Source organism: Terrapene carolina, unplaced genomic scaffold, assembly GCF_002925995.2.
Source record: "Terrapene carolina triunguis isolate 2854851 unplaced genomic scaffold, T_m_triunguis-2.0 Scaffold233, whole genome shotgun sequence".
NCBI lineage: Eukaryota > Metazoa > Chordata > Testudines > Emydidae > Terrapene > Terrapene triunguis.
The window spans coordinates 11,191,525-11,212,777 of NW_020664584.1; the positions used below are offsets into that span (position 1 = coordinate 11,191,525).

A 21,253-nucleotide genomic window follows, 5' to 3' on the forward strand; every position below is an offset into this window, starting at 1 on the left:
GACACCTGCTCAGCTTCTGACATATCAGTGCCAACAAAGTAATATGTCTAACTCTCAATGTGCACCTGAGACCGCTTTAAGATTTTGCCAATAGTTCTCTTAAATCGTAGTTTGATGCAAGATTGACTTCATTTTTTGTTTCATTTGCAAAATATTTCATAATTTTTAAAACTGAAATCCATATTCAGTGAGTGTGGAAGAGGTGATGGAACAAGGTGGCACATTTTTGGAAGTCCACATATTGCATTTTATGGTGCAGATTAGTAAGAAGAGTTTTTTGTGGACAAAATTGATAGTTTCTGCTTCCATGGATTTCATGTGAGCAGCAGAGCCATCATGTATCTGTAGAGAATCAGTTCTAAAATTCTTGCACCCACTTATAAAAAGAGGATCTCGCTTATCAATTAGCTTCCTATGCGGTCTGCAAATAAAAAAAAGTTATGTCATCTTTATGACATGAAACCTACTGATATTTTGGAGCGGAGCCCAGAGCTGGAGAGCGGAGCAGCTCTGGAGCAGTGGAGCTGCAGGTTTTTGCCTGGAGCTGGAGCACAGCTCCAAAGCCCTGGATATTTAATCATCATGAATTCTGGAAAGCATATTCTTAGATATTAAGGGATGTCTATGATCACCCATCCTGACCTTCCTCATAACCCAGGCCAACAAATCTCACCCAGTGTTTCCCGCAACAAGCCCACAAATTTCTTTTAGAGCTAGAGCATCTCTTTCAGGAAGCTATTTAGTTTAAATTTAAAGACTGCAAAGGGACGGAGAGTCCTCCACATCCCTAGGTAAATTGTTCCAGTGATTATTACCCCCCATTTAAAATCTGCACTTGATTTCTAATCTGAATTTTTCTAGTTTCTCTAGTTTCAACATCAGATCTCATTATGCCTTTTTCTGCTAAACGAAATCTATCAGATACTTCTTTCCTGCATAGATAGTTGTAGATCAGAATTAATGTCAATTCTTAACTTTGTCTTGGATAAACTAAATAGACTGTGTTTCCTAAGTTTTTCTGCTAGAAGGCATATTTTACAGACCTCAAATCATTCTTGTAGCTCTTTTCTGAACTCTTTTCATTAACATCCTTTTTAAGTGTTGACATCAGAACTGGACATAATATTCCAATAACTGTCTAATACCATATACAGATACACCTTCTGTCTCCTAGTTAACAAGATAAATAAACAGGAGAATATTAAACTATCTGCTTCCACAGAAGCTGACCAGACCACTGTATCCGGAAGGTCATGCTCCTATGCGTCAGCAAATAAGCAAAAACTTACTATTACAATGATTTTATGTTATGTTCTACATGGAACGGCTTCATGGATTATGCAACTATCCTACTAGCAGCAAACCTGGCAAAGGCACAGCCCTTGTTGCAAGAGAACTGGCCATCGTTGGCAAGTCAGATTTCACTAATTGTCACAAAGAGCAACTTGCAGAGATCAGTGGAGGGTACACATTCTTCTAGCAAGACTGTCCATCCACAGAGCCATGACAGTCACATGTTGGCTTTGCCATTAGCATGTGCATTGCTGCCAAGCTCAAAAGTCTATCTAAAGGCATAAGTGATCATCTCATGACTCTACAGTTGCCACTGAAACAAGTGGTACGCTACCACCATCAGACGTCTGATGAAGTGGGCGTCTGATGAAGTGGGCATTCACCCACAAAAGCTTATGCTCCAATACTTCTGTTAGTCTTAAAGGTGCCACAGGACCCTCTGTTGCTTTATCCTGATTCAGACTAACACGGCTACCCCTCTGATACTTGGCATCAGGATAGGTTTCCTATCCTCTGGAAAATTATTCAACTTAAACATGCTGCAACCCTCCACCAAGATCTGAGGCAGCTGTATGTGAATGACTGCACTCTAGAGAGACCTACTCAAGAAGATATACAATTGATTACAGACAAAATTGTAGAGTCTACAAAAACAGAGGCTGACTTCTTTAAAAATTAAAAAATTAAGAAGTCATGTTTCAACCTGCACCAGGAAACCCTACAAGAAACCAGAAGTCACCATCAGCAACACAGCTGAATGCTGTTACAGACTTCTGCTATCTTGGCAGCATATTGGTGAATGATGCTACTCTAGACAAGGAGCTGACAAGTTGCATTAACAAAACCAGTTCCTCATTGGCAGACTATCAGGCAGAATCTGGCAGCAATACTGTATTAAGCTTCAAACAAAGCTAAGAGATTAAAGCAGATGTGCTGTCCAATTTGTTTTATAAGTGCGAGCCCTGCATCACATCAAGCTTCTAGATCAGGGGTGGGCAAACTACAGCCCGCAGGCCAGATCCGGGCCCTCAGGGCTTTGGATCCGGCCCATGGGATTGCCCCCCGTGGTGCCGTGGGCCTCGCACCGCTCTCAGAAGCGGTCAGCACCACGTCCCTGCGGCCCCTGGGCAGGGAGGAGGGCAGAGCGCTCCGTGTGTTGCCCTTGCCTCCAGGCACCACCCCCCATCCCCAGCTCCCATTAGCCAGGAATGGGGAACCGCAGCCAATGGGAGCTTCGGGGGAGGTACCTGGAGGCGCAGCAAGGGCAGCACACGTGGAGCCCTCCGCCCCACCTCCCACAGGGGCCGCAGCACTTCCTGGAGTGGCATGGGGCTGGGGACAGGGCAGGCATACAGGGAGCCTGCCCTGGCAACGGTGCGCGCCGCTGCCACCCCAGAGCCGCTTTAGGTAAGCGGCGCTGGGCCAGAGCCAGAACCCCTCCTGCACCCCCCCCCCCAACTCCCTGTCCTAAGCCCCTGCCTGCACCTCGCACCCCAACTCCCTGCCCTGAGCCCCCTCCCGCACTCCACACCCCTCCTGCACCCCAACCCCCTACACTGAGCCCCCTCATATACCCCGCACTCCTCCTCTGCCCCAATCCCTTGCCCTGAGCCCCTTCCTGCACACTACACCCCCTCCCACACCCTGCACTCCCTCCCGCATCCCAACCCCCTGCCCTGCATACAATTTCCCCACCCAGATGTGGCCCTCGGCCCAAAAAGTTTGCCCACCCCATTCTAGATAAATTCCATTTATGACAACTGCATACCATACTCTGCAATCAAACAGCAGAATAAAGTTCTGGAATGCAGCCACTCCACAGGGATTGAAGCCATGCTCATCGCATCACAGTTACGCTCAGTTGGTCATGTGTTCAGGATGAATGACAACAGAATGCCAAAGCAGCTTCCGTACAGCAAACTGGAAGTAGGTAACCACACACAAGATGGCCAGAAGAAATGCTTCATAGACACACTGAAGCATAACTTGAAGCAGTGCATCATTGACAACAGCTGAGAGTCATCAGTAACAGATAGATCACCTGACAAGCAGTAGTCAGCAATAGGGTATTCAGAGACTAATCACAGTATGGCTCTTGAAGTACAGAGGCGGAGTTGTAAACAGCAGCAGCTTCAGCAGACAGACTGTAATCCCTTCCTCGATATTGAGCTACATATGCATTCAACATAGAAAGGACAAAGCGTATTACCACTGTCAGCATGATCTTCGGTGATGGACAACCACCACCTACCCAAGAATCGTGTTTGCCCTCTTAGCTACAGAGTCACAATGGGAGCTCACATTCCCTTGGTTATCTACCATGATCCTAAATCCTTTTCAATGTCATTGCATTCCAGGATACAGACACCCACCTTGCATGACCTACATTCTTTGTTCCTATGTATAATGATCTTACATTTGGATGTAATACACAAGTTTCTCATTTCTTAATCTGCTCAGTCTCAGGTGCTTTGCACTTATTTGGCACAGTCTTCAGTATCATCCTCTGTTGATTCAAGCTGATAAGTGCTTTTTGGTTTTCCGTTTTTGAAACCACACCCCAAAAGCCCAGCAGGGTGATCTGAAGTTGTCCAACAACATTTTTCAATGTTTTTCTCCCCCAAATCATGCAACTATCCAGGGACATAGTTCTCGTAAGAAGTGTTTAGAGTAGTTAGTGTGTAAGTCAAGGACTGATTTGCAAATTAAGTTGTCTAACCATGGTAGCAAAAGCAGCTGCCTAGTTTGCAATTCAAAGCTGCAACAAATTAGAGTGGCCACCCACCTCCTAACTTCAGAGCCAGTTGTGTTTTGCAGCAGAGACAAGTAATAAATCATAGTTTCATTTGCTAGCCAAACCAGAGTAGGATTTGTAGTAAAATAAAACTGCTGGCCTTTCTGGCAAAAGAACTACATAACTATAGCAGAGAAGCCCAGACCCAGTCTCTTCCCTCCCCAGTCGCTACAGATCTGCGTCTCACCTTGGTACGAAGAGATTTTGTAGATGTTTGAGAATGCTCTGAACATAAAGGTTTGGTTCCTTAACAACAGGTAAAGGAATGGAGTCTTTAGGTAATACAAGAGCCATAATCCAGTCAGTATATACATCAACACAATACTTCACAGTATCGCCCTCCAATGGGAGGGTCAGTCCATAACAAACCACCTCCATGGTCCATTTTACCTAAACAAAGAAAGGGGAGGTTGTTAAAATACTGTATGTACCAAACATAAGAGCATGTCTACATGTTCCTAAACAAGCCCAATGGTGCCAATAGCACCCCTTTTTAGCTTTTAGCAATAATATATGAACATATGCATCCCTTCAAGTAGTATTTCAGGCTGTGTGTGTTTATAACATATGTAAAGGGACAGTTTCCCTTAAGGGACAGGCTGGAGCTTGCAGCTTGGGGATAATCAAGGAGGCCCTGCCACACCCTCATGTCAAGCTATATAGAACGGGGAGGGCAGGGAGCAGAAGCTGGGCAGGCTTGCAATCACTCCTGTCCTGAAACCTTACTAAAAAGGGGACATGGTATTCAGTTAGTGTGTGTTGGCTTCTCCTTGCCTCGGGCTATAAAAGCAAACCCAGGCCTCCCCAATTATAGGAATTAAGGCGGGACATACCCACACCCCCACAAACCCCTTGTGGTGATGGCCCACAACTTTAAAGAAACTTTTTAAACAAACCAACTTACAGATTGTAAATCATGCTACCTACCAGACTTAACACGTAAACAAAAGCAACACACAGGAAAAGCTGTTTTATCCAGCATGTTGGGGGAAATGGGGGGTGACAGTAAGTGAAAAATGCCAGTTAACTAAGAGGGAGGGAGTTTGGGTGCAGGAGGGAGCTTGGGGCAGTGGGTTGGGACATGGGAGTGCAGGGTGCCAGATCCGAGAGGGGGGGGGGGGCTGCCACTTACCTCGGGCAGCTCCCTGCAATCGGCGACTTGTCCTGGCTGCTCCTAGGTGGAGGCGTGGCAGGCGGCTCTGTGTGCTACCTCACCTGCGGGCACCACCCCCCGCAGCTCCCATCAGCCACGGTTCCCAGCCAATGGGAGCTGCAGAGCTAGTGCTCGGGGTGAGGCAGGGGCAGCATGTGGAGCTGCCTGCTGCACCTCCACCCAGGAGCAGCCAGGACATGTGGCCACTTGTAGGGAGCTGCCCGTGGTGAGCACCCCCCAGATTCCCACTCCCGCGCCACAACCCCCTGCCCAAGTCCCCTCCCACACTCAAACTCCCTCCCAGAGCCTGCGCTCCACACCCCCTCCTGCAACCCCCTGCCAGCCCTGCTCCAACCAGACTATAAACCAGAATTTCAATTAAGATCAGAAATGCTGGTTTATAGAGTTGTCTGGTTGGGGAAGTGCCAGATAAAACAGCTTTTACTGTACTAGCTTACAATGCTATTCAGCTTGTTTTCCAACTAAAGTTTGCACTTTATAACACATAATTTGCTACTGTTGCTAGTTCTGCCTTCTGCTGCCATTTGTTATTAGTATGATACACTGACATGACATCACAGCCTCATTAAGTTTATTTCATTCTTAATAAGATAATCAAGACTTTAAGCACTTTCAGTTTGCATTAAACTGCCAGTTTAGCCTACCTGCAATTTGACAACAGCCCTTCATACTTTTTAACACAGTGCAAGACGGAACAACAGACAGGTTAATATATTGTTAGGAAGTGTGGAAGCAGAAAAAGAACTGTCAGAAGATTAAGATTAAATACCCATAACACTGAGAAAGAAGAATATGTATACTGTAGTAGGTAAAGACAGTGCACATATTGGTTATATGACTGAGAACGGACATTCAATATTTGTCTATTGTGCCATAAGTTCTGAGAAGTTGGCCCAAACTGAAAACAAGGAATTTAGCAATTAATAAAATTTTAATAGCTGGAGAACCTTACTTGTCTGGAGAGCTATGTATTTCATAGAAAACATAATTCACTGGTGAGGAAAGTAATGGAATTTACTTATGCTATGAATTAGCTGTTGGGAAAAGCCTACTATAGATCACTAGTTTAGGACTTGAAATGTACTTCAGAAAGCTTGGATTATTTAAAAAATTCAAAGTTCACTGCAGAAAGCTACATAGATCAGCTACATGGCAGTTAACATGTGAACAGAACCAGAACCTCTGTAGAGAAACACTTACTTCTTTATCTGTTTTTAGTAAACTCTCGCTCCCAGCTGCCGACGGTGTATTTAAGGCTTGCCCAAGAGGACGCACCACTGCATTTGCCACCTCTCTCCCCACGTTATCAGGATAGCTGTGAAGTACACTCGTGTGACCCTGATCATTTTGGACAACAAGATGCAGGGACCTCCACTCTGAGTACATAGTGCCTCTATGCTACACACCAAGCAATACCTGGAAGAAGAGAAAGAAGCAATTATTATATATGCTTATGGTACACATTAATAGAATTCTGGCTAGACGACATAGAACATAGCCCATTACACATTTAAAAATGCAAATGAATGCTTCACCCCCATGGAGAACTGGAAAGAAAAGAAGGGGGGGGGGGAGAAAAACCGCAGCCATTCAACTCCAAGAGGTCTCTAATACAGCCCAGTAAACCAGTATGTTCACTATATGGAATTTGTTCATAAATGTTGATTTCATTACAGGTAGAAATTAGAAATCAGACATCAATCTTAAGACCTCTCCTGCATTATATCGATGGTCCAGTCACTTGAAACGACCCCTGCTCTTTCCCAGCAATTATGGATCAGACACTGCTCTTACTCGAACACCTCTTTTCACTTGAATGGAGGTCAATTTCAGAAGTACTCTGAATTCAAGCGCAGGCCCCAATGTACATGCCTACATATTAGTTCCTGGCAACACCCATGATGCCAAGGAAAGGACACATGACAGATTTCAAGGAAATGGCGGGCTATTAAAATGTTAAGAAGATCTGTAGAGATGATCTTGTGGGAAGGCAAGTTAAATCCTGCCCCTTTACAGGTAAAGGATCCAGAGCTACTGGGAAAGAGTTGGCTAAGAAAATGAGTGAATTGTACTGTGCACTCTCCAACTAATGTTCCACTTGAATAAGCCCCCTCTTTTGTTGCAAATTAATAGAAAGTGAAGCTCCAGAAAAACTTTAAAACCTCATTCAATTCTCATTTCACTAACCCACAAACCCAATGACACTCAAAAGGAAAAGTCAATTTCCACTGCTCTACAAGATCTGTTGTGATGTCTCATGTCAAGACTTCACTACATGCACATACATATTAAGTACAGTATATTAATAAAGTATCCCAAACAGCAGTATTTCACATATACCAGTCACTCAGACTGTATACTCTTTGGGGGTAGAGACTCTCTTTTCCAAGGAGGGAGGTACACACATATGTACTATGCCTAGCACAATGGGGGCCAATAAGTGCTACTGCAATACAAGTAATCAAAACCAATAGTCTAGTCATAAATAAATACATACAACATTCAGTGGTCTTGATTTTATTCTCTGTTCTCTTGGGGCTTGTCTATACACGGAAATTTACTAGCTTAATTCCTTGTGTGAACACACTTATTCTGGAATAAGAGTCCATGCAGTGAGCTATACCAGTATAACTAGAATAGTATAATTATGCCAATAAATTAAGAACAGTCAGACTGGATTAGACCAATTGTCCATTTAGCCCAGTATCCTGTCTTCTGACAGTGGCCAATGACAGGTGCTTCAGAAGGAATGAGTAGCACAGGTAATCATCAAGTGATCCATCCCATCATCCACTCCCAGCTTCAGGCAGAGGCTTAGGGGGACACAGAGCATGGGATTGCATCCCTGCCAACCTTGACTAATAACCATTGATGGACCAATCCTACAGGAACTTGCATCTAGTTTTTTTGAACCCTGTTATAGTTTTGGCCTTCACAACATCCCTTGGCAAAGAGTTCCACAAGTGGACAGTACACTGTGCGAAACGGTACTTCCTTTTGTTTGTTTTAAACCCTATGCCTATTAATTTCATTGCTTGACCCCTGGTTCTTGTGTTATGTGAAGGAGTAAAACAACATTTCCTTATTCGCCTTCTACACACCAATCAAGATTTTATAGACCTCTATCATATTCCCCCCTTAATCGGCTCTTTTCCAAGCTGAAAAGTCCCAGTCTTTTTACCCTCTACTCATACAGAAGCTGTTCCACATACCCCTAATCATTTTTGTTGCCCTTCTCTGAACCTTTCCAATATATCTTTTTTGAGATCTGCATTCAGTATTCAAGATGGATTTATATAGCTGCATGCTGATATTTTCTGTCTTACTCCCTATCCCTTTCCTAATGGTTCCTAACACTGTTAGCTTTGACTGCCGCTGCACATTGAGCATGTTTTCAAAGAACTATCCACAACGACTCCGAGATCTCTTTCTTGAGCGGTAACAGCTAATGTACAGTTGGGATTTTGTTTTCCAACGTGCATTACTTTGCAGTTATCACCAATGAATTTCAGCTGCCATTTTGTTGCCCAGTCACCCAGTTTTGTGAGATCCCTTTGTAACTCTTTACAGTGTGCTTTGGATTTAACTATTTGAGCAATTTTGTATCATCTGCAAATTTTGCCACCTCACTGTTTACCCCTTCTTCCAGATCATTTATGAATATGTTGAACATCACTGCTCCCAGTACAGACTCCTGCAGAACACCGTTATTTACCTCTCTCCACTCTGAAAACTGACCATTTATTCCTACTCTATGTTTTCTGTCTTTTAACCATTTACTGATCCATGAGAGGACCTTCCCTCTTACCCCATGACTGCTTACTTTGCTTAAGAGCCTTTGGTGAGGGACCTTGTCAAAGGCTTTCTGAAAGTCTAACTACATTATATGCACTGGGTCACCCTTATCCACGTTTCTTGACCCCCTCAAAGAATTCTAATAGATTGGTGAGGCATGATTTCCCTTCGCAAAAGTTGTGTTGACTTTTCTCCAACAAATCATGTTCATCTGATAATTCTGTTCTTTACTATAGTTTCAACCAATTTGCTTGGAAATGAGGTTAGGCTCCAGAGGCAATCCTGGCAATTACAGGCTGGTAAGCCTTTTTCAGAAATTGGTGTCACATTAGCTATCCTCCAGTCACCTGGTACAGAAGCAGATTTAAATGATAGGTTACATACCACAGTTAGTAGTTCTGCAATTTCATATTTGAGTTCCTTAAGAACTCTTGGTGAATACCATCTGGTCCTGATGACTAATTACTGTTTAATTGATCAAACTGTTCCAAACACCTCCTCTATTGACACCTCAATCTGGGACAGTTCCTCAGATTTGTCACCTAAAAAGAACTGGCTCAGGTGTAAGAATCTCCATCACACCCTCTGCAGTGAAGACTGATGCAAACAATTTATTTAGTTTCTCTATAACGACTCTGTCTTCTTTAAGTGTTCCTTTTAGCATCTCAATCATCCAGTGGCCCCACTGATCGTTCAAATTTCCCCATGGAGACAAATTCTCCATAGTTTGTAGTGTCCTCCACGCTTATGATTAGAATGAATTTGCAAAATTCAAATAGGTGAAAAGAGATTCAGATGTTTGATCTGATGATAATAATGTTCAGTTTGCAGCCTTGAATCCTAAGTGGAAGACTTAAAAAATAAGTTCAACAGAATCATCAACGTAACATTTTAAGCAGGGCTCTGTAGCTGTGCTCCGGCTCCGCTCCAGCTCCAGGCAAAAACCTGCAGCTACACTGCTCCGGAGCTGCTCTGCGCTCCGGGCTCCGCTCCAAAGCCCTGATTTTAAGAGTTCAGTAATAGAATCTCATCTAGGTACTTTTTCTTTATGATGAAAGTAATTATCAATCTAACATTTTCCTAGGATCTAATAAACTAAGTCAAGACACTGCTAAGTCTGGAATGAGTGCAGTTGAGCAAGCTATTTCTAAGCCTTATCTCTCTAAAAGGGAAGTCTTGGTGTCATTCTGGGGTTGCATACACACTGCTGAAGATTTGGGCTACAGTTTTTGAGTAACTCACATGGTAAGCTTTAAATTACAGTTCCAACACAAATAATCACAAGTAGCATTTAAAAAAGCCTCCAATTCTCTTCCCTTCAATTAAGGTTTACCGTTTGGGTTTTGTTTAAGTTTGATCTACAAGAGGCAGGATTTCACAGCTCTGCTTACAGTCCTAAGATCCCTAAAAATTGTGGGCAGACACTAATCCAGTGGTTCTTGCTGGGGGTATACAGAGGTCTTCCAGGGGGTATGTCAGCTCGTCTAGACAGTCGTCTTGTTTTACAACAGGCTACATAAAAAGCACTAGCAAAGACAGTACAAAACTAAAATTTCATACAGATAGTGACTTGTTTATACTGCTCTATATACTAGATCAGTGTTTCTCAACATGGGGGTGGCGATCGCTTGGGGGGGGGAGGGGGGGAGAATCACAAGTGCACGGCCAGCATTAGGGAGTAGCAAGCAGGGCCCCCGCGAAGCTAAGATTCATGCTGAAGCCGAAGCCCAACCCCTGCCACCCAGGCTGAAATCAGACTCCTGAAAGGGGTACAGAAGCCTAGAAAGGTGGAGAATCACTGCGCTAGCCCATCTTCCAGGAAACAAAGAGGTGAAGGTTAAAGTGTGGCTTGCCAGCCAAGAGAAGTAAAAGCCCATTTGTTCAAAACATTTGCACTCAACCTTTCCCCTAAAAGAGACTCTTGGCCCAGTACCAAACAACAGAGCATGGCTTACAGAGAGACTAGTCCTTTCAAAGAGCGGGCTCACCACCTAAACAGCTTTGTAAATTAGGAAAGTCTCAGGTTAGCAACCCCCCATGCTGGCTTCCCAAAGAGCATCGTAGAAAGCCTAAGTCTGATATTTATTTTGCTATTTTCCAGACTCGACTGCTGCCTGGTTTGAGGCAGGAGCCAGATGCACTGCTGATTAAGTCAATATCAAATGCATCAGAGCATAGAGTCTGCAGGAAAGATATCCCTCCCTACACCTTCCTAAGAAAGCAATTTTTTATTATTATTTTTTTTTAAGTGGTGAGAGCACAGTGGCCAGAGACTTAAAGCTTGGAGAGAAGAGGATGATCACAAGACAGCCAGCTCTTTGAAGGGGAAAATGGATGAACCACAGGTAGAAGCAGGGGAGAGGAGGTCAGGAAAGCAGACGGTGCCAACTAGTCTAGGACTGAGGCCTTGTCTACCAGTAAGGTCCAGTGATTAGGGTGCTAGCCTGGCACTCAGGAGACTTGGGTTCATCCCCTGCTTTGCCACACACTTCGTGAGGGACCTTGGACAAGTCACTTAGCAACACCTATTTTTGATAGGAGACCCGAGGCAGAGACTGTTTTGGTGTACTTCCCTACCTCATAGGAGTGTTATGGGGAATAACTACAGTCACTCAGATACCACAGTAACAGATAGAGAGTTATTCTGGTAAACCCCCATATGGACAGGTAGCCTAGTAGAAGAGTGCTTTTTTTCATTTTAGCTTAAACTTCTTCACAAGCAACATATGGTAACCCTCCTCCCCCAAAGAGGACTCGTACTGCAGTAAGTGTGCCCACACACTGGGTGGAGGTATTATACCAATACAACCATATCAGTTTAAACTCACACCTTAGGTTATACCGAAATAATTCACATGTACACAAGGCATATGCAAACAGTGTGCCAGCTTTGGAGGAAAGACAGGAAATCCCAAATCCTGATTATTCTGAGAATCCATCATTCTATTCTTGGGGAATGGGATAACCGAAACTAGGAGCAACACCCCCAGCAAGTTGCAGCCTCCCATGACTGGCTCCGTCCTCCCTAGCAGTAGAGCAAAGAGGCAGCAGTTTTTGGCTTGATTTCTCCTACCGTCTTCCAGGGATGAAGGGAAGGAATGTACAAGGGGAGGATGTAACTTTGCTGTGTGTGGGTAAAGGACAGTCCTAGGAGCAACACAGGAATCAAGAAAGGGCTGGGCCTTCTCCAGTGCTCTGTACTCACAGCTGACTGCCTGATCTTAAGGATTTGCAAGTTTATGTGCATCTAATAATGGCTACATATCAGAATTTTTTGGTCTTACTATGTAACAGGGTTGTTTTGGTCAGTCTTGTCAAAAAACTCAGTAGAATTTGGTTTTCCTGACTGCTGTGATTATTTGGTTATATGGATTCAATCTCATGGTATTTCTTAAGAGCCTATATGACAACGCATTTGCCCCTGCTTACACTTAGCTGTGGGATACTTGTCTGCATTGATCAAATTAGAAATTTCCTTCTAGAAATTTTCTAAACAGGAAAGACTTTCATATTCAACTGCCACTCAGCAGAAGTAAAGATTGTTATGGTTTGTTGGGCTTCTAATTAGAAGAAACTATTACTAAAACAGTTTGTGCTTTGGTATCCAAAAAGCCTAATAGAACTTGCTCTGATGCCGAAAAAGATCTTGTCAGTTTTGAGACACGATTTTCAGATTCCATACATATACGGCCAATTTTATAGTGCTCAAAAAAAGTGTCAGGAAGAGGAAATCTCTTTGAGGAAATCTCTTTCTGGTAATCAATCTAGGACCATTGCCTGGAAGAGTTTACTGATCAATAAAGCATTTGTAAACAGTTTATAGCCATGGCAAGTTGACAGAGATGAGACTTTAAAACATACATTTTACACACACACACACACACACACACACACCATTTTAATATTGTGGTGTGTTTTTGAATTTTAACTTTATAAAGCCACTAAAATTGGTCCAAAATAAAAGTTAATATTTGTACTCCAGCTCCCTGTCCCTATGAAACTTGAATATCCTCCCAAGTTTCATAGTGATATAATCACAACTATCTTCAAGTTCAACTTGCTAATAACACCCAAAGTTAAAGAGAAAACATACTTCAGATATTTTCTCCACCTAACTTCATTAAACTATTTCATAGCCTCTCAAATTTGGAAACAGGAAGTGCTTATGTCCTCAGAAGAAGCACAGAACAAAAACATCCTCTCAAATTTCACAGGGAACTACATAGGAGATACAAATAATAACTTTGTTTAGTGGAGCAATTGAGAGGTTTTCAAGCTAAAATATTTTTGTTGAACTTTATTAAAACTGGGGATCTATTAAAATATTTTAATAGGACAGGTCATTTGGATTTTCATCTTGCTTCCTCCACATCCATTTCAATTCTGGCATGATTTTAGTAGCTGTTATCTTAGAAACCACTGCAATCAGAAATTAATGTTTTGTCAGTCGAAAACTAGACTTCCCAACTGCTTTTTAGCAAGCATAAAACACTGATTTCTTGCTCTTTCAGTTCTTGTGAGAGAAGCCTCTTATATAAAAAAAACAAAAAAACAAAAAAAAAACCACACCACACACAGACACGAACGACAGAAAAATCAAGAGATTCAGGTTTTATTCCCTGCTCTGACAGGCCTTGGGCAACCAACTGTGGCCAAAGTCTTCAACTCTGGCTAACTCAAGCTAGGCTCCTAAATCTATAAGGTACTTTGCTTTAAAAAAAAAAAAAAAGTGGCCTGGTTTCCAGAGGTGCTGAGCACCTACAATATCCAGTTACTTCAGTGGACTTTACAGGCACTCAACTTCCAAATCAAACCACTTAATTTAGGTTCCTAAATAGAGATGAACTTTAAGATCACAAATTTCAAATGCAGTGTCTAGTCTCTGTAAAATGGGATAACAGTGCATACCTACACCATAGGAGGGCTAGGAGTTTTAACATGGTTTGTAAAACCATTTGACATCCTCAAGTAAATTAAAATCCCTATAGGAGGGCAAAATATTAGGACATGTGGAACGGCCTGAACTCCACTGGGACAGAGAGGCAAAGCCTTCATGGGAAGCTTCAGGGGGGTAACAAGACTGACGCTAGAGTAGATACAGAATGAAAGTCAGCTGGCAGATGTGCAAGACTGAATTCTGAAGTCAGGATGGCAGAAGTTTGGGGGCCCCTGATACAAACTTTTGGAGAGCTCAAGATGCACTCTAGAAGATTTTATTCCAAAAGAAGGGAATCTCTTCTCTCCTTTTTTATTTCCCACCCCCTTTCAATTCCACTTTAACTACCCCTGTAATGTGCTGGAATCTGCCCCTTTAGAAACTGCATTTACTGTCACAGGAGATGCTGTTTCTCCGTCTAGGAGCCTAAGGGTATGTCTACACTACAGCAGCTACAGCTGCACAGTTAAGGCACTGCAACTGTGCTGCTATAGTGTAAGTGCATCCTACATTGACGGAAGGGGGTTGTCTCTTGATGTAGTTAATTCACCTCTCCAAGAGGAAGTAGCTAGGTCGACAGCAGAATTCTATCAACCTAGCACATCTACACCAGGGGTTAGATTGACCTAACTATCGTGCTCAAGGCATAAAATTTTTCCACAGACCTGAACAATGTAGTTAAGTTGACGTAATAAAGAGTAGACAAGGCCTAAGTCTTGTTGAATGTTAATCGGACTTAGATTCCTAAGTGCCTAAATCAGTATTGAAAATTCTACCCCTTGTCTTGTTTTGCGCTCCCATTTATAAATCACACCACCACATTTCTCCCCACCACCTTCATCTCTTTGTCAATTAAGAGTGCGATTGAATGACATGGTTGCTTCTGATGGTAGGGGGCAAGTCTGAGCAGTCTTGAGGCTCACTTCCGGTTTATGTCTTATATTCCTGAAAGCTACCTGCAGGGATCAGGAAGGGATTCCTCCCCCCACCCCACCCCCAGTGTATTCTGGGTTTGTTTAGTTTAATCTCCTTCCTCTGAAGCGACAGGGATGGCCATTGCTGGAGATGGGACATTGGATAGGGATGGTCAGGGCTCGGAGATGGCACCAAGCATTTTCTCTCAGCTGCTTGGCTGACCAGTTCTTGCTCAAATACTCAGGATCTAACTGATTGCCATATGTGGGGTCAGGAAGAAAATTTTGCCCCAGGCCAGACCGACAACAACTTTGGAGGTTTCATCTTCTTCTGCAGCATGTGCATGCAGGTCACTTGCCAGGATTACCTGGGTATACCTTAAACATTTCCCAACTATTGACAGGGCCGTAAGGAATTGGTGCACCTCAGTCCCTCCTATTCTCTGCCTGTGGCACATAACAGTCTAGTCTCCAGAGGGCCACAGTATTTTGGTCTGATTTCAGCTGTTGGGTTTAGTGCGCAGGTGCTGGGTGTAGGGTGACCAGATATCCCAATTTTTGGGTCTTTTTCTCACATAGGCACCTATTACCCCCCACCTCCTGTCCCGATTTTTGACACTTGCTATCTGGTCAGCCTAGCTGGGTGGTGTTGGTGACCTGTGCTATACAGGACATCAGACTAGATGGTTTGGTGGTTCCTTCTGGCCTTAAGCTCTAGGACTATGACTTGTACCCTCCAGTCCAATCTCCTGGATATAGCAGGGAGCAATGCTGAAGTGGGTCAGCTAGAGGTAACACTTCATCTCTAACAGGATTGGCTGAGTTCAGCTGAAGGAAGATCACGGGGGGGGGGGGGAATCTTATCCGTTAGCCACAAGAATGAACACTTGGCTATTAGTAGGTAAGCTAAATTTCTGTAGATAGCACTTTGGCCATTCATGAGTAAATAATCCCAATTCTTTATAAACCAGCTGCATCATTTCTTCTGTCTCTAGTTTTAGTATTATCTGTAAACTTGGAGATAATCTTAATACTATCAAAAAACCCTGTCTTTCTGAGTCTACAGTCACCTTCCATGCTTCTGCCATTCTCATAACTTTGCCATACAATGGCAGAGTTCACTGATACCCACAGTTCTGAATATCAGCTGTGAAAATCAAGAATCATGAAAACATCCTCCTGCAGATAGTTTTCCTGAGCAGCAACGACAGAAGCAGGCACTGAAGTTATCCACGGGGGAATCTAATGAAAGGAGAAAGTAACAGAAACCTTCCTTTCTCCATCACTACACACTGTACTCCGACTTGCAGCAATCAAGAAGCTGTGAACAGGGGAAGCGAGAGAAAGCTCGCTCTCTCTTTCAATAGCTAGTTAAGGCAAATCTTCAAAATTTATAACACTTAATAGTCTGGAGCGAATATAAAAGACTGAGTTCCTTTCCCACAGCAGGATTCAGAGCAAGCACCTTCGCAGAAATCCCAGCTTTGTTCTCCCAGCAGCTGGGGTCATGGGGCACCTGGGTTTCCCAAATGGTGCTGGCCCAAGGCCTAACCAAAGAGGGAATCCTCTTTTGCAGCTACTTATGGCTAGAAGGTGTCTGGCAATTCCAAGGTACTCTCCCAACGCAGTTTTATATTATAAACCAACTGAAGGCTAAACCCTGACTCCTAATCTGTTCAAACCCCCTTCTAGTTCATTGCCTCATGCTCTGTTCACGGGCACTTTTCTGTTCACCACCCTCTTGCTCTCATTGCATCACTTCAGCCTAAGCCATAACCTTTAGTGCAGGCATTTGCCAACATGCCCGAGATGTAGGCAGCTGCCCGCGCTGACTACAGGAGGCCGCTGAGACTCGCCACCCCCCGTCAGTCCCCAGGGACCCGCTCCTGAGCCCCTGCTGCTTTACCGGAGTCACAGCGGACCTGCCCCGCCGCCCCCGGCAGGCAGCGGCCAGCAGGGTGCCCACGACAGGCGCTGCCTCCGGAGACGAGCCGGACCCGGGAGCGAGGGAACACCACTCGCGGCGGCGGGAGCCGCGCCCCTCGCGGCCCGGGACCCCGCTCGGGGCGGGGCGGCTCCCCGGGCCCGGAGCGCTCGGGCCGCAGAGCCAGCGCCTCCCGGTCGGCGCGGGCATCGCCGAGGCTCGGCCCGCGGGCTGGCACCTCTCAGCGCGGGCAGCAGGCGACACCCGCAGCCACCGGAGCGACCCCGCGCAGGGCCGGGCCCAGCCGGCCGCAGCCCCTCTACTCGGCCAGGGCCTGCTGCCACCGCGGCGCCCGCAGCCCGAGGACGGACACGGCCCACCCGCGGCCCGGGCCTCCCCAGGGGAAGCTGCCGCTATGCGGCCCGACCCGGCCCGCTCCCTCCCCGCAAGGGCGCCCAGGGTCCGTCGCTGCCCGCCCGGAGGGGAGGGCCAGTTACCTGCGCCGATGGGCCCGGCTGGCATGTCGGGGGCAGGGCACCGCTCCGCCCTCAGGCGCCCGGCTCCATGGTGCCCGCAGTGGGTGAGGCCGGCGACACAGCACAGGAGGCTCCGCTCTGCTCGGCTCTCTCCGGACACTTCCGGCAGCGCCAGAAAACTCACCCTGGGGAACCCGGTTTCTCGGCACACAGGGCGCGTGCACTACACCACACTGACTGCTTCGCGAAATAAGTTCTCTCTTATCTGCGCGCCACCTATTGGGAAGTGCGCGTGCGCGTGACATTTTCCTCGTTGTCAAATAAGTCTCTAGGTAATCGTTTGCGCTTGCGCATTTTATACGGTCAACCCGCTTTCCCAACTTTAGTTTATTCTTAAAGGGACAGTGCGCACTTTGACACGCCCTGGAGTGTTGCCCCACAGATTACCTTATGTCTACACTACGAAATTAGGTCGATTTTATAGAAGTCGATTTTTTGGAAATCAATTTTATATAGTCAATTGTGTGTGTCCCCACTAAGCACATTAAGTCGGCGGAGTGCATCCACAGTACCGAGGCTAGCGTCGACTTTCGGAGCAGTGCACTGTGGGTAGCTATCCCACAGTTCCTGCAGTCTCCGCCGCCCATTGGAATTCTGGGTTGAGCTCCCAATGCCTGATGGGGCAAAAACATTGTCGCGGGTGGTTTTGGGTACATGTCGTCAGTCGCCCCTCCCTCCATCCCTCCGTGAAAGCAACGGCAAACAATTGTTTCTCGCCTTTTTTCCTGAGTTACCCGTGCAGACGACATACCACGACAAGCATGGAGCCCGTCAGCTCACCGTCACTGTACGTTTCCTGGGTGCTGCTGGCAGAAGCGGTACTGCATTGCTACACAGCAGCAGCTCTTTGCCTTCGTGGCAGCAGTACGACTGCTAGTCGTCGTCGTCATCTCCTGGGTGCTCCTGGCCGACCTCGTTGAGGTCGGTCAGGGGCACCTGGACAGACATGGGTGCTCCTGGCAGACCTCGGTGAGGTCTGTCAGGGGCACCTGGACATAAATGGGAGTGACTCCAGGTCATTCTCTTCTTTACGTTTTGTCTCATGGAGATTCAGTCCTGCCTGGAATATCATGCGAGCTGGAGGCTTCTGCCTCAGGCTGCTCTACCAGCCAGCAGCACCGCGTGGTCGCACCTACCCCAGCCTACCCCTTGCTCCCATGGCTCATGAAGCCTCTACAGTAGTAAGGAGCAGTTCAACTATAGGCTGAGCAAGTGCAGAATGGTGGTAGAATGTGCCTTTGGACGTTTAAAAGCTCGCTAGCACTGTTTGCTGGCTAGGCTGTTTGCAATTAGAAGAGCACAGCAAGCAGGGCCGGCTTTAGCAGGTGCGGGACCCCACGCCAGGACGCGAATTGTCTCATGCCCCCCCCCCCCCGCCCCGACTCCGCCCCCTCCCTGGCCCATTGGATCCCTCCCCAAATCCCCACCTTGGCCCCACTCCCAGCCCCTCCCCCTCACTGCCCCATTGGATCCCTCCCCAAAACCCCACCCTGGCCCCGCGTCTTCCCCAAGCACGCCGCATTCCTCCTCCTCACCCCTCCCTCCCAGGCTTGCGCTGATCAGCTGTATGGCGGCGCAAGCGCTGGAGGGAGGGGGGAGAAGCAGGCCGCGGCCTTTTTTTTTTTTCCTGCTCCGCCAGCAGGCCCAGACATTGCGTGGCCCTCTTAGGCGTGGGGCCCCATTCCGGGGAATTGGCTTAAAGCCGGCCCTGACAGCAAGGCGCACTGCGCATCACAGAGGCTTTGAAAACCAGTTTCATGACTGGCCAGGCTTCGGTGTGACAGTTGTGTGTGTTCCTCCTTGATGCAACCCGCCCCCTTTGTTGCTTTTAATTCCCTGTAAGCCAATCCTGTAAGCCATGTCGTCAGTCACCCCTCCCTCCATGAGAGCAACGGCAGACAATCGTTTTGCGCCTTTTTTCAGCGAAGACGCCATACCACGGCAAGCGTGCAGTCCGCTCAGCTCAGCCGCCGCTGTGTCCTGGGTGCTGCTGGCAGCAGACGGTGCAGTAGGACTGCAAACTGTCGTCATCAAACGACCACTTCCACTGCCACTCTGCTGTCCTGCAGATGCCATACCACGGCAAGCATGGCACCCACTCAGGTCACCGCGGCAGTTATGAGCACTGTAAACACCACACGCATTATCTTGCAGTATATGCAGCACCAGAAACTTCAAAAGCAGGCGAGGAGGCGACGGCAGCGTGGTGACGAGACTGATGAGGACATGGACACAGACTTCTTTCAAAGCACAGGCCCTGGCAATTTGGACATCATGGTGGTAATGGGGCAAGTTCATGCTGTGGAATGCCAATTCTGGGCCCAGGAAACAAGCACAGACTCGTGGGACCGCATAGTGTTGCGGGTCTGGGATGATTCCCAGTGGCTGCGAAACTTTCGCATGCATAAGGGCACTTCCATGGAACTTTGTGACTTGCTTTCCCCTGCCCTGAAGCGCAAGAATACCAAGATGAGAGCAGCCCTCACAGTTCACAAGCTAGTGGCGATAGCCCTCTGGAAGCTTGCAACGCCAGACAGCTACCAGTCAGTCGGGCATCAATTTGGAGTGGGCAAATCTACTGTGGGGGCTGCTGTGATCCAAGTAGCCAACGCGATCACTGATCTGCTGCTATCAAGGGTAGTGACTTTGGGAAATGTGCAGGTCATAGTGAATGGCTTTGCTGCAATGGGATTCCCTAACTGTGGTGGGGCGATAGACGGAACGCATATACCTATGTTGGGACCGGAGCACCAAGGCAGCCAGTACATAAACCAAAAGGGGTACTTTTCAATGGTGCTGCCAGCACTGGTGGATCACAAGGGACGTTTCACCAACATCAATGTGGGATGGCCGGGAAAGGTACATGACGCTCGCATCTTTAGGAACTCTGATCTGTGTGAACGGCTGCAGCAAGGGACTTACTTTCCAGACCAGAAAATAACCGTTGGGGATGTTGAAATTCCTATAGTTATCCTTGGGGACCCAGCCTACCCCTTAATGCCATGGCTCATGAAGCCATACACAGGCACCCTGGACAGTAGTCAGGAGCTGTTCAACTATAGGCTGAGCAAGTGCCAGAATGGTGGTAGAATGTGCATTTGGATGTTTAAAAGCGCACTGGTGCAGTTTACTGACTCGCTTAGACCTCAGCGAAACCAATATTCCCATTGTTATTACTGCTTGCTGTGTGCTCCACAATATCTGTGAGAATAAGGGGGAGACATTTATGGCGGGGTGGGAGGTTGAGGCAAATCGCCAGGCCGCTGATTACGCGTAGCCAGACACCAGAGCAGTTAGAAGAGCACAGCAGGGTGCGCTGCACATCAGAGAAGCTTTGAAAACCAGTTTCATGACTGGCCAGGCTACAGTGTGAAAGTTCTGTTTCTCCTTGATGAAAACCTGCCCCCTTGGTTCACTCTACTTCCCTGTAAGCCAACCGCCCTCCCCTCCCGCCTTTGATCACCACTTGCAGAGGCAATAAAGTCATTGTTGTTTCGAATTCATGCATTCTTTATTAATTCGTCACACAAATGTGGGGATAACTGCCAAGGTAGCCCGGGCGGGATGAGGGAGGAGGGAAGCACTGGGTGGGGTGGTGGAGGAGGGGAGGAGGGAAGGACAAGGCCACACTGCACTTCAAAACTTATTGAATGCCAGCTTTCTGTTGCTTGGGCAGTCCTCTGGGGTGGAGTGGTTGGGTGCCCTGTTAGAAGGGAAAAAGGATGGAAAGGCAAAAGGAGGAGAGAGAGAGAGAGTGTGTGTGTGTGTGTGTGTGTGTATGTATGTATGTATAAAGACAAGAGACCCTTATGCTTTTTGTCTCCCTAGGTTCGGTCTCCCTGTCCAGCATCTGTCATCTGGTAGGATCCCTTCCCCTGCAAAGAGGA

The 21,253-nt window shown here is 46.5% G+C and overlaps 1 protein-coding gene across 2 annotated transcripts in view; it reads right to left on the reverse strand.

Annotated features, from left to right (window-relative positions):
* The window catches only part of RALGAPB (Ral GTPase activating protein non-catalytic beta subunit), a 123,052-nt gene extending 105,603 nt beyond the window's left edge, over window positions 1-17,449 (reverse strand). For both annotated transcript variants that reach the window (XM_024209925.2, XM_024209924.2), the window contains exons 1-3: window positions 17,328-17,449; window positions 6,462-6,677; window positions 4,275-4,477 (exon numbers count right to left, since the gene is read on the reverse strand). In XM_024209925.2, coding sequence (XP_024065693.1) covers window positions 4,275-4,477; window positions 6,462-6,647 — 389 coding nt within the window. In that variant the 5' untranslated portion in view covers window positions 6,648-6,677; window positions 17,328-17,449. The remainder of the gene's footprint in view (window positions 1-4,274; window positions 4,478-6,461; window positions 6,678-17,327) is intronic.
* Between the last annotated feature and the right edge of the window lie 3,804 nt (window positions 17,450-21,253).